At 32.4% G+C, this 13,827-nt stretch overlaps 1 protein-coding gene across 1 annotated transcript in view; it reads right to left on the bottom strand.

The window, feature by feature from the left end:
* Positions 1–5,264: 5,264 nt before the first annotated feature.
* dnajc8 (DnaJ (Hsp40) homolog, subfamily C, member 8) overlaps positions 5,265–13,827 on the bottom strand; it is a 9,423-nt gene continuing 860 nt past the window's right edge. The window contains exons 3-9 of the mRNA XM_051137721.1: positions 9,125–9,181; positions 8,985–9,051; positions 8,773–8,867; positions 8,613–8,684; positions 5,938–6,029; positions 5,781–5,856; positions 5,265–5,687 (exon numbers count right to left, since the gene is read on the bottom strand). Of these exons, the coding sequence (XP_050993678.1) occupies positions 5,565–5,687; positions 5,781–5,856; positions 5,938–6,029; positions 8,613–8,684; positions 8,773–8,867; positions 8,985–9,051; positions 9,125–9,181 (582 nt within the window). The 3' untranslated portion in view covers positions 5,265–5,564. The remainder of the gene's footprint in view (positions 5,688–5,780; positions 5,857–5,937; positions 6,030–8,612; positions 8,685–8,772; positions 8,868–8,984; positions 9,052–9,124; positions 9,182–13,827) is intronic.

The raw sequence follows: 13,827 nt of genomic DNA, 5'->3' as shown, positions 1-13,827 counted from the left end.
ATGAAAAACTTTCTAGTAAAAAATGAAAAACTTTCTTGTAAAAATAAAAAACCTTTCTAGTAAAAATGAAAAACTTTCTGGTAAAAATGAACAACTTTAACGTAATAATGACTTTCAGTCTTGTTAAAATGAAAAACTTTCTTGTAAAAATGAAAAACTTTCTAGTAAAAATGAAAAACTTTCTCGTAAAAATGAAAAAACTTTCATTAAAATGAAAAAAAAATGAAACTTTCTTGTAAAAATGAAAAACTTTCTGGTAAAAATGAAAAACTTCTAGTAAAAATGAAAAACTTTCTGTAAAAATGAAAAACTTTCTTAAAAAAAACTTTCTTGTAAAAATGAAAAACTTTCTCGTAAAAATGAAAAACTTTCAAATAATAATGACTGTGTCATTAAAATGAAAAACTTGTAAAAAAAAAATAAATAAAAAACGTTCTAGTAAACATGAAAAACTTTCTAGTAAAAATTAAAAACTTTCTAGTAAAAATAAAAAACTTTCTAGTAAAAATTAAAAACTTTCTAGTAAAAATGAAAAACTTTCTAGTAAAAATAAAAAACTTTCTAGTAAAAATGAAACTTTCTTGTAAAAATGAAAAACTTTCTGGTAAAAATGAAAAACTTTAACGTAATAATGACTTTGTGTCTCGTTAAAATGAAAAACTTTCTCGTAAAAATGAAAAACTTTCAAGTAATAATGACTGTCTCGTTAAAATGAAAAACTTTCTTGTAAAAATAAAAAACGTTCTAGTAAACATGAAAAACTTTCTAGTAAAAATTAAAAACTTTCTAGTAAAAATGAAAACTTTCTAGTAAAAATGAAAAACTTTCTCGTAAAAATGAAAAAGTTTCACGTAATAATGACTTTATGTCTCATAAAAATGAAAAACGTTCTAGTAAAAATGAAAAACTTTCTGGTAAAAAATGGAAAACTTTCTCGTAAAAATAAACTTTCTCATAAAAATGAAAAACTTTAACGTAATAATGACTTTGTGTCTCGTAAAAATGAAAACCTTTCTGGTAAAAATGAAAAACTTTCTGGTAAAAATGAAAAACTTTCTTGTAAAAATGAAAAACTTTGTAAAAATGTAAAACTTTCACGTAATAATGACTTTGTGTCTCGTACAAATGAAAAACTTTCTGGTAAAAATGAACAAATTTAACGTAATAATGACTTTCAGTCTCGTTAAAATGAAAAACTTTATCATAAAAATGAAAAACTTTAACGTAATAATGACTTTGTGTCTCGTTAAAATGAAAAACTTTCTTGTAAAAATTAAAAACTTTCTAGTAAAAATGAAAAACTTTCTGGTAAAAATGAAAAACTTAAACGTAATAATGACTTTGTGTCTCGTACAAATGAAAAACTTTCTAGTAAAAATGAAAAACTTTTACGTAATAATGACTTTGTCTTGTAAAAATGAAAAACTTTCTCGTAAAAATTAGAAACTTTCAAGTAACAATGACTTTGTCTTGTAAAAATGAAAACTTTCTAGTAAATTTTAAAAACGTTCTTGTAAAAAATTGTAAACTCACGTAATAATGATGGTCTCGTAAAAATGAAAACCTTTCTAGTAAAAATCAAAAACTGAAAAAATGAAAAGCTTTCAAGTAATAATGAAAAACTTTCTTGTAAGAATGAAACATTTTCTTGTAATGACTTTGTGTCTCGTAAAAAAAAAAAAATGAAAAACTTTCTAGTAATAATGAGAAACGTTCTCGTAAAAAAATTGTAAACTCACGTAATAATGACGGTCTTGTAAAAATGAAAACCTTTCTAGTAAAAATCAAAAACTTTCACATAGTAATGACTTTGTCTCGTAAAACTGAGAAACTTTCAAGTAAAAATGAAAAACTTTCTCGTAAAAATAAAAAAATTTCTTGTAATAATGAAAAACTTTCTTGTAAAAATTAGAAACTTTCAAGTAACAATGACTTTGTTTATTGTAAAAATTAAACATTTTCTCATAACAATGAAAAATTTTCTTGTAATAATGACTTAGTTTCTCATTATTACAACAAAGTTTCTCAGTACTGTTATGACTTACAGAATCATGTTTTTTTACTCAACTGTGGTGTTTTGGGCTTATCAGAATTTTTTTTCTCTTCAAAAATGTTTTTCCTTTCAAAAATATTTTCTTATATAAAAAACAATTCTCTCTTTTCTTTTAGCAAAATAAAAATCCCTCATCATATATTTTTTCTTAAACTTTTACTCTCAACGAAAAACTTTTACTCATCAGAATTTTTTTCTTAATTTTTTTAAAAATCTTTTTTTCTCTTTCTAAATAACTTTTTTCTCTCATTAAACATTTTCTTTCAGCATTTTTTCCTTGTAAAAACTTTTTCTCTTCAAAAGTGTTCTCATCAGAATTTTATTTCTCTTCAAAAATGCTATTTCTTTCTTAAAAAAACATCTTCTCTTCTTGCTGAATTTTTCTCTCTCCAGAAAACATTTTTTTCTTTTGTCTGAAAATTGCGATGTTCCTCAAATTTTATCAGAATTTTTTCTCTTGAAAATATTTTTCTCTGAACCTTTTTTTTTCATCTAAAGAAATTTTGTTCTCTTCAGAATTTCTCTTAAAAAATTGATTTTCTCTCTCCAAAGACATTTTCTCTTATCAGAAAATGATGTTCCTGATGTGATGTTTTTTTTCTCTGCAATTTCCTTTATCTTTGAAACTTTCATCAAAAAACATTTTATTGTTCTCTTTAAAATTCACTTAAAAAAAAAACATTTTTCTCCTGTCAGACAATGTTTCTCTTCACAAATATTCTCTTTTAAACAATCTTTCTCTCTTTGATTTTTTTCTAAAACTTTCTGAAAAAAAAGAAAAAAAATTCTCTATCCATAAACCTTTCTCTCATGAGATTTTTCTCAAACTCTTTTAAAAAAGTATTTTTTTTTTTTTTATCTTTTTGTGTTTCTTAAAATTAGAGATTTTTGTCTCATCAGAAATGTTTTTCCTCTTTAATGAACTGTTGTCTCTCTTTAAAAATGTTTTTCTTAAAAAAAAAAAAAGCTAAACTTTTTTCTGTCTTTTAAAAAACATTTCTCTCTCATTTTTCTGTCATCAGAATTTTTCTCTTTTTTAAAAATGTACCTCATTAAAAAAAATGTCATCAGAACACTTTCCTCAAAAGGCAACGAGAGAGAGAGAGAGAGAGAGAGCGCGAGCAGGATGTGTTTAATTGTGATGGCAGCTGAAGTCAGTGAAGGAGCAGAAGTTGGTTCTTCATATCAGACAATGTTCACCTTCTCTTCTGCTCTGCTGTGTTTTTCACCTGACATTGTGTGTAAATGTCACTGGCTGCTAAAACAAATGGTTTGTGATGATCTCATTTGTGAGTGACTTTGAATAAACGTGTCTGCTGACTCGATCAGTGTAAATATGGCACAGGTTCCCCGCAAGGCTTCGTCTGAATATAAAATCGTTCTGTCGAATGAGTTCTCTGCACCTGATTTACTGTCGCGCTGAGTGGCTTTGATACGTCATTTGTGCACCATCAGAAGTTGAGATGTGCTGAAAACAGTGACTGGCTGCTGTTTATGATGAGGATTTTTGACCGCGATGAATGAACGGAGGAATTCGCGCTCAATCAGCGTCTGCGTGACTCGCGCCGTTTTCATCAGCGCACAAACAATCGCGTCTTTGTCTTCGCTTTGTCTTGATGATGTGATTTTCTATCGGGAGCTTTAATTAGTCCCAGGCTGAAGCTCATCGGTGATTCACAGCGACACCTGCGGGACGAGCGAGGAACTGCACATTTCAGCTCTGAGGAAAACAAAACGTCACAGTCTGATTTTAGTCTGATTGTTTGCTGTCGTCCGATTTCCAGAATGTTCTCGTGCTGTTTATTTGTGCACTGATGATCTCATCTGTTTGTTAGTTTAATTGTGAAATACAGTCTGCGACCTGTTGCTCATCACCATTATGCTTTTCTAAAAATATTTTGTTTTTGGTTTTGTTTTGTATATATTCCACAAGTAAACGTTCCTTAAAATAATATATTTAGATTGACACATTTATTTTAAATGTTTATTTGCCATCTCTGTCTCTATAACGGACTGAAATGATCAAAAACTACATATAAAAAACTGAAAATATAAAAATATACTGAAATCCTGTACTAAAATTGTCATTTTAATTCAGTTTAACTGAAACTAATCTGATGATTTTCAGACTGAAATAGACTGATGTTGAAAATAGTGTTAGAGAGAGATAGCATGTTGCTAGCATGATTAAGTTACTAGCATGTTGCTAGCATGATTAAGTTACTAGCATGTTGCTAGCATGATTAAGTTACTGGCATGTTGCTAGCATGATTAAGTTACTGGCATGTTGCTAGCATGATTAAGTTACTGGCATGTTGCTAGCATGATTAAGTTACTAGCATGTTGCTAGCATGATTAAGTTACTGGCATGTTGCTAGCATGATTAAGTTACTGGCATGTTGCTAGCATGATTAAGTTACTAGCATGTTGCTAGCATGTAACAGGATTAGCATGTTACTAACATGTTGCTACCATGATTAGCATGTTGTTAGCATGATTAACGTCATCATTTTGCTAACATGTTTCTAGCATGATTACCATGTCATTAGCCTGTTTCTACTATGATTAGCCTGTTTTAACATGATTAGCATGATAAACGTTAACATTTCTAGCGTTATGTTGTGAGCATGATGTTAACATGATTGATGTCAGCATGTTTCTAGCATGAATAATGTTATTAACCTGTTGCTAGCATGTTAAAAGGATCAACTTATTAAGCATGTTAACGTTTCTAACATGATTAACAAGCTACTGGAATGATGCTAACATGACTAGCAAGTTAGTAACATATTGCTAGCATGATTATCATCTAGCACGTTAGTAACCTTTTTACCATGATCAGCATGTTATTAGCATGATTAGCATGTTGCTGGCTTGTTTCTAGACTGATTAGCATGTTGCTAACATGATTAGCATGCTAATTGCATGATGCTAACATTAGTATGATTAACATCTAGTTAGCACGTTAGTAACGTTTTAGCATGATTAACATGTTGCTAGCTTGTTTAGCAAGTTACTAGCATGTTGTTGGCATCTGGGACGAGTTCGGCTTTTTCAAACCAACTTAAAATGACTAAAACCTTACAATTACAACAAAAATATAAATATAAAAAGTTTAAAATTTTATATTTATTTTTTTGTTTTAGGTTTTTGTTTTTATATTCATAAAAACTAAAATTGTATCTCAAAGAAAAAAAAAAAAGAAATAACAGCAACTCCAGATTCATCCATTTAATATTAAAATTCTTCCTCTCACAAACAAACAAACAAACAAACAAACGGCTGAATAACATGAAACTCATACAGTCAGACAAAAACAAAGGTTTAATTGTGTACAATATAAAAACTAGAACGAAAATATCTACAAACAAATGTTTATTTGCAGAAGAAAAACAGCACGTCAGGAATCAACGGTGAGGAGAGCTGCAGGTTCGTGTCTCTGTTAGTGGACGAGAGGACCGAGACTCGCGCTTCTTCTTCGTCTGTACAGCAGGAGCGTCTCGATCGCGTCTCACTCGCGCTGCTCCATCTTGACTTTGGGCGGCTTGAGGAAGGTGCGGTTCTTCTTCTCTTTCTTAGTCTTGCCTTTAGCCTGGAAGCTCCTCCAGCTGTCCACACGTCCGTCACGCGTCTCCTGAGGGGACACACACACACACAAACGTGATGAGATCAGAGCGTCACACACACACACGTATGATGAACGTCATGCTAAAATTAATAATCGCACCTCAAAGTTCTTCTGCCACTCGCGTTCTCTCTTGGCGCGCTCCTGCGTCTCGATCTCCTCCTCCCGCTGTCTCTTCCTGCAATCAGAGGACGCTCCTTCACACGTGTTTCTACTGTACATCACATGCAGACAGACGTGACGCGTGTGTGTGTTTTACCGTTCGTGCATGTCCTTGGCTTCTCGCTCTTTCCTCTTGATCTCCAGCTCGGCAAAGAGCTTCATGGTCTGTTTATAAACCGCCTGCCGGAACTACGGACACACAAACACACGCATCAGAACACAAACACGCTAAAAACACACGTCTGTCATCATACTGTCAACCCTCTGCTGCTGCCGCTGGATCAGTTTAGGCTGAAAAGTTCTACATTTTAGTTTTTTAGATATTTTTTTCTTAAAGTGAGACACTGCAGGCAAAAAACGTTTTTTCATGCACCTGTCAAGTTTGAGATTTTGGGCTTTTTGGTTTTTCATAAAGTGTTTTTTTTTTCAGACTAGTGGAAAGAAAACATCCAAAACACACTGTTGAATGTTTCTTTTAAAGCACTTTCTTTGTGTCAATCCATATTTTTAAAGGCTAGTTTTCCAAAATGAATTTTTTCTCCTACTTCAGCAGCACTTACACACACCACACCAAACATTTTTATTCCCGTCTATATCATGAAGGTTTTTACACAGGGATTTGTTCATACAGAATTTGCTTGATTATATACATTTTATTCCCCCAACAATTGTGAAAATATATTGTTTTCTGTCTGTTCTTATGAAGGGACAAAATTAGCTACTCAAAATTTCATCTGTAAAAACATGACTTGACAAAAAAAAAAAAAAAAACAGAATTTGGAAACAGACTTCATCCAGTGTTTAGATTTTTGTACTAGAAATGTATGCAAATTAGCACATATTTCATTAAATAAAACTCATTTGCATATTTAAAACTAGCATTTAAAAAAAACTTGTAATAAAAAAAAAAGTTTGCAATTATCCATGTATCAACTGGGTAATGCAATTACACTATTAGTTATGTTTTTACCCTGTTCACCTGCAGTGTCTCACCTTAATTGGAATAGTACAAAACTTGATAAAGGTTTTGCAAAAACCTTTTGTGAAAAGTCAAAAAAGAAAAAAAAAAAAAAAAAAAAAAAAATCATTGGAACAGTTTGAAAAGGTCCTGACTAAAAGAGTCGCACTTGTACGGTTTGTTGTTCTAAAGGTGAGCTGAAGTGTTTGTTACCACAGTTTAAGCTAGAAATGTCATTTTCAGATCTATGCCCAAAAAATGAATCACAGCTGTTCCAGAAAAATAATTTAGTACAATAAAATTCCCTTAAAAATATTGGAATTGGAATAAATATTGGATTAAAATATAGTACATTCATTTAATTGGAATAAATAAATAAAATTTGGTCATTTTTGAGCAGCACATGAACACCGCAGGGTTAAAATCATGAGGAAAGCAACTAAAAATATTAAGCCAAATGAGGACAAACAGAAATAATTAAAAAAAAAAAAAAAAAAAAAAACAACACACACATTAGAGAATAAAAACATTTGAGAATGATCAGTGATTTTGGCCTTCAAAACAGTGATGATTAACATTAGTGTTTCTAATAGATATTGCCACACTTCACCAGTTCATTCACCACAGTATTTAATTAATTAAATACGCAGTAATTTGCATAAATGTCCAGAACAGAAATCTGAACACTGGTTTATAATTCTTGTGTGATTTTGTTGTCATTGTAGAGTTTTGGATTTCTCTTTTTATCACTCATAAATCAGAAAATACTGTCAGCAGATAGAAAACAAACACATTTTCACCATGTTTTCAGGAGTGAAATGTTGCAGAAATCAGTGTGAATGAAATATGAAAAAACCTTCAGAATATAGAGAGGAATAAAACTGCTAAGTTTGGTCATAAATCATGAAACTTACACAATTCGACAGCAATTTATTAAAAATTTAACAAAAATTAAATTTTAAGGCCCTATGAAATATGTTTTATTTTTCTCTAATTCAGTTTTATTTTGATCAAATTCCGTGAATCTGTTTTCCACTAATTTTCTGTATTTCATTTTAATAGTTTAAATAATTTGAATAATCAAAAGCACGCCAAATTAATTTATAAAGACTAATTACATTTTATAAAGAAATTATTATTATTATTATTATTTTATTTTTTTTTTTTTTTCAGAAATACTGTCTTGTATATTTACAATTGCCTTGTACATAAATTGTGGTAAATAGATGTTTTTTTTTCTTTTTTCTGGAAAAATATTCTTTAAATATTGTTTTAATAATATTTGTATTAGTAGTAGTAGCAGCTCTATCATTACATTGAGTAATATTTCTATCAAGTTAAACTGAACTTTTATTTTGACGGGGTGTGGGTTTGTGTTCGTGTACTCATATATTCAGGCGCAAAGGCTGAAAACACCACGAGCGTCACACGCACTTCAGTATGTGTGTAGTAAATGAAACCGTGTGTCTGAGCCAATCATTCACTCACACAGAGAGACGCGGAACATGCAGGATTCATATTTAAATAGACAAACTCCACAATACTCCACATAAATGCAGTAAATTCCGTTTTTCTGAATGGATCCCCTCTTTTAATCAGAGGGTCCTAAATAAACAGTGTTAATGCAAAAAAACAAAAAAAACAAAAAACAAAATTATATATAAAAAAAAATATATATATATATATATATATATATAAAAAAAATTTTAAAGCAGGGTATCATGATACCTTTTTACTACCGGTACACTGGTCAACACTACTGTAGCGTCTGTATTAAATCCTGATCCCGTAAACGTTTTGAGGTGTGAACGTACCATTTCCGGGTCGTCTTCCTCTACGTCGATGGGCTTCCCGTCCTTCTTCAGCTGCTTCTTCTTCTGGCTCATCTGTCAGATGAAGGTGAGTGTGGTGTTTAGTGTGCTGAATCAAGCGCTGTGGAAACACACGCGTGTCTGGAGAACATCAGCGTCTCACCATGTGCTCCACGTACTCCTTCCCCGCGTGGATCACGTCCAGCGCCTTCTTCTTCTGCTCGGGTTCCAGCAGCATCTTATAGGCCTTATCGACCGCTGCACACACACACACACACACACACACACACACACACACACACACACACACACTCAAAATCAACCCCACAGGACGCTCTAAACACTGTCACGAGCATCTGAGACGCTGCGGTTTACCTTCAAACGCCTGCTGGGCTCGATCCGCATCGTCCTGGTTCTTGTCTGGATGGACGAGGATGGACAACTGAGGACAGAGAGACGGACGTGAGACACTCAGACTCTGAATCACACAAACTCACAGTGAGCCGGAGACCTACCTGTCTGAAACGCTTCTTCAGCTCCTCCTCTGTGGCTTCAGGATCGATCTGAAGAACCTGCACCAATCACACACACACACACACACACGAGAGATTCTTAAATAAAGGCAAGGTTGTTCTTGTTCACTCCATTTTAATTTCATTCAAATGAGGAAACAAATGACTGTATTGTGGCTGTGATTTAATAAATTGAGAGAACAAATTAAATCATGAGCGGGGTTATTACAGCTAAACAAATCGATAAAATAAACATCTTTGTCACCTGAAATAAAATAAAATAAAATAAAATAAAAACTAAACTTGTTTTATTTCATCATTTCTTATTTTCATTTAGATTTACTTGATGGACTAAAATGTGACCCTGGAGCACAAAACCAGTCATAAAGGAGAAGTTCACTTCCAGAACAAAGATTTACATATAATGTGTCACCCCGTTGTCATCCAAGATGTTCATGTCTTTCTTTCTTCAGTTGTAAAGAAATGGTGTTTTTTGAGTTAAACATTTCAGGATTTTTCTCCATATAATGGACTGATATGGTGCCCCGATTTTGAACTTCCAAAATTCAGTTTAAATGCAGCTTCAAACGATCACAAATGCGGTTGTAAACGATCCCAGCTGAGGAAGAAGGGTCTTATCTAGCGAAACGATCGGTCATTTTTTTCGAAAAATAAAAATGAGTATACTTTTTAAGTACAAAAGCTCATGTAGCACAGGCTCTGGGATGCGCGTCCACGGGTTGTTCTTGAACGATTCATTCATTTTGAATGAGTCGTCTCGGGGAGTGATTCGTTCAGTCGCGCATGCGCAACATCCTATTAGGTTCTGTACTGGAATTACTTCACCTGTTTCACGTGATGCTGATTTTGCTAAAATGAACGAAATGATTTGAAAAAAGATTTGTTTGTTTTGCTGAACGAGACTCAACGGTCTGAGTCACTAAAATGATCCAAACTTCCCATCACTACTACGAATCACGTCTTCGAATCACCACAAGTTCACTGTCTGTGTACTCCGGCTCAGAAAGGTGGAGTATGGCGAAAATGTTATTTTCTCCTACAACTTCAGAATCGTCCGACCTTTTTGTTTGTAAACAGCGTTTGACTTGTGCGTGTTTGCACTTTCTTAGTCTTTGCACATTCATTTGTAAACACTGGGTCTGCAGTTCCACCTACATTCAGTGTGACCTTTTGATGTTATTCAATAGTACGTGAACGCACATCCCAGAGCCTGTGCTTAAAAAAAAAAAAAAAAAAAGTATACAAATTTTTATTTTCCGAAAAAAAATGAGCAATTGTTTAGATAAGACCCCTCTTCCTCGGCTGGGATCGTTTAGAGCCTTTGATGCCACATTTAAACTACATTTTGGAAGTTCAAATTGGGGGGCATAATTAAAGTTCATTATATGGAGAAAAATCCTGAAATGTTTTCCTCAAAAAACATAATTTCTTCACGACTGAAGACAGAAAGACATGAACATCTTGGATGACAAAAGGGTGAGTAAATTATTTGTGAATTGTTGCTCTGGAAGTGAACTTCTCCTTTAAATATCACAGGTATATTTGTAGCAATATTCAACAATACATTGTATGTGTCAAAATTATACATTTTTCTTTTATGCCAAATATCATTAAGATATTAAGTAAAGATCATGTTCCTTGAAGATATTTTGTTAATTTCATACCATAAATATACCAAAACTTAATTTTTGATTAGTAATATGCATTGCTAAGAACTTCATTTGGACAACTTTAAAGGTGATTTTCTCAATATTTTTATTTTTTTGCACCCTCAGATTCCAGATTTTCTAATAGTTGTATCTCAGACAAATATTGAGATACAAATATCCTATCCTAACAAATTTCCAGGGGTGTGACGAGACACTTATCCCACGAGACGAGACGAGACAAGATTTTTAAACTTTTTTAAGAAATCCTTAATGATGAAATATCTAGGGAAAATAGTCTTTTATTAAACTGAAAAAGACAAAATGCAAAAAAATGTAGGTGCATTTTGACTTTATGAAATTAAAATTCCATTTTAATGAATTATATGCAGAAATAAACAACATTTAAACAAGAGCTTCACGATTCTGGATAAACTGCTGTTTTTAATAAATTGGAGACCATGATTTTCTCACAATTCTGTGTTCATTGCTTAAGTCTTTTAAATACATATACTCAAAAAAAAAAAAAAAAAAACATTCAATGAAGGAGTCAGTGAGTCATTCATTAAGACTTGTTTGACTATTGAAATCTGAATGAATGATTCAATGACATACTTTTTTTTACGGGCAGTTGTCGCCACCTCCTGGCGGAAGAGGATCAGCGTTACAAGACATACAAGTGTTAAGAGAGTTTCGTTTTGATCGCTACTGTAGACAATAAGTGTTTATACCGAAACCATAAACTTTTATCCCAGTACTTCTGTTATTTAAATGTTTGTAACACAGAAATAATGATTATAATGTGGTTGAAAAGACTGTTTGTGTTGCTCTTTCTGTGTTCACATTTACCCCGACCCTCTGATTCATTAACATGAGCAACAACAAAACCTGCTTCTCACGCTCCACTGACACTCGCCATGTCAAACAGTCTTAATAGACACAGATAAATCACTGTCATTCAGTATATAGATAAGATCTCGTGGGTGTTTGAATCGAGATCTCCATATTTTTAAGGTTTAATCGTGCAGCTCTGATGTAAACACTGCAAAATGTTTTATGAGGAAATCATCACGAGATCTCGTGAGACCAGTCACATCTGATCTCGTCACATCCCTACAAATTATACATCAGTGGAAAGTTATTTATTCAGCTTTCACATGAAGTATAAATCTAAATATTGAGAAAATCACCAAGTTGTTGAAATGAACTAGCAATGCATATTACTAATCAAAAATCAAGTTTTGATATATTTACGATAGGAAATTTACAAAATATCCTCATGGAACATGATCTTTATTTAATATCCTAATGATTTTTGGCATAAAAGAAAAATCAACCATTTTGACAATGTATTTTTGGCTATTGCTACAAATATACCTGTGACACTTAAGACTGGTTTTGTGGTGTAGATAAAACTGAAATAATAACTATATAGACAAAATCAAAAACTAATAAAAATGACAACAACAAAAAAAAAACCCTACAATTTTAACTAAAATTAACATTAAAGCATAAAATATAAAAAATAAAATCTAATATAAAATTGAATTTTTTTTTTTTCCCCTCACTGCATGTCATGTGATAAGGCTCCATATAAACCTGTGCTGTAACAACACTTTTTTAATAGAGAAAAAATTATACATATGAAGAGTTCAGATGCAAAACCAGCTAAAAGCCATCTCGGTCAAAAATGAGATAATGACACTGAGTAAATGCTCCCGACACATAGTATACGTCCATCAAATACTTTTACTTCAAACTCGCTACAACAGCAGCCTCAGCCCAATCAGAAGTACCAGTACTTACAAAGAAACCTGTACATCTGAGCCTGATAAAAATCCATTTGGATTTATAAAAATTGCAGATGGATTTAGCTGGTTTTGCATCTAAACTCTTCATATATATATATATATATATATATACACAGTACTGTGCAAAAGTTTTAGGCCACTAGTATTTTCACCAACTAAAAAATGGTTTAAAGTCAGTTATTTCTATCTTTTGCTGTAGTGTGTCAGTAAAAAATATCGGTTCACATTTCTAAACATTCTGTTTGCCGTTAATTGTAATAATCTAGTGAGATTTTTGTTTTCACAAGGAGTCTGACAACAGCCAGTGCTCCACACAGATCTGATCTCACCATCATCCAGTCTGTCTCTGGAACGACATGAAGAAACAGAACAAACTGAAACAGAGTAAATCCAGAAGAACTGTGACAAAATCTCCAAGATGCTTCAAGAAACCTACCTGCAAAGCTACCTGAAAAATTTTGCACAAGTGCACATAGGGCAAAAGCTGCTGTAAACGCAAAGAATGGTCACATCAAATGTTGATTTCATTTAGTTAATAGAGGGTAACTGATAAAGAAACTCTATTTATGACAGCGTCCTCATTTTACAGCATTTTTACACAAGTGCCTAAAACTTTTAACAGTGCTGCAGCTTTGCAGGTAGGTTTCTTAAAGCATCCTGGAGACTTTGTCACAGTTCTTCTGGATTTAGTCTGTCTCAGTTTGTTCTGTTTCTTCATGTCATTCCAGAGACAGACTGGATGATGATGAGATCAGATCAGATCTCATGTGCTGTTGTCAGACTCCTTGTGCAAACAAAAACCTCACTGGATTATTACGATTAATGGCAAAATGAATGTTTAGAAATGTAAACTGATATTTCTTACACACTACAGCAACAGACCGACTTTGACTTTAAACCATTTTTAGCTGATGAAAATACTAGTGACCTAAAACTATTGCACAGTACTGTATTTTTTATATATTTTTTTTTTTACTGAAAAACAAACAGAAACTCACTCATATTAAACAGAATATTGTGAAATAGGCACTTTTATTATATATTCTAAGTGAATCTGACTGTATGAAGCAGACACTTTCAGATTATAACTAGCATTTTTTATCAACTGAACTAAAAAAAATAAATAAATACAGTGTTGGGCAAATCATGTAAACAGTGTGTGTAACACTGAAAACCACAGTAAACTGACAGCACACACTGAATCCGTCCCACAGTCGTCATGCTGCTG

The sequence above is a fragment of the Labeo rohita genome, chromosome 19, assembly GCF_022985175.1.
Source record: "Labeo rohita strain BAU-BD-2019 chromosome 19, IGBB_LRoh.1.0, whole genome shotgun sequence".
Lineage (NCBI taxonomy): Eukaryota > Metazoa > Chordata > Actinopteri > Cypriniformes > Cyprinidae > Labeo > Labeo rohita.
This window is presented reverse-complemented; position numbering and strand designations above follow the sequence as displayed.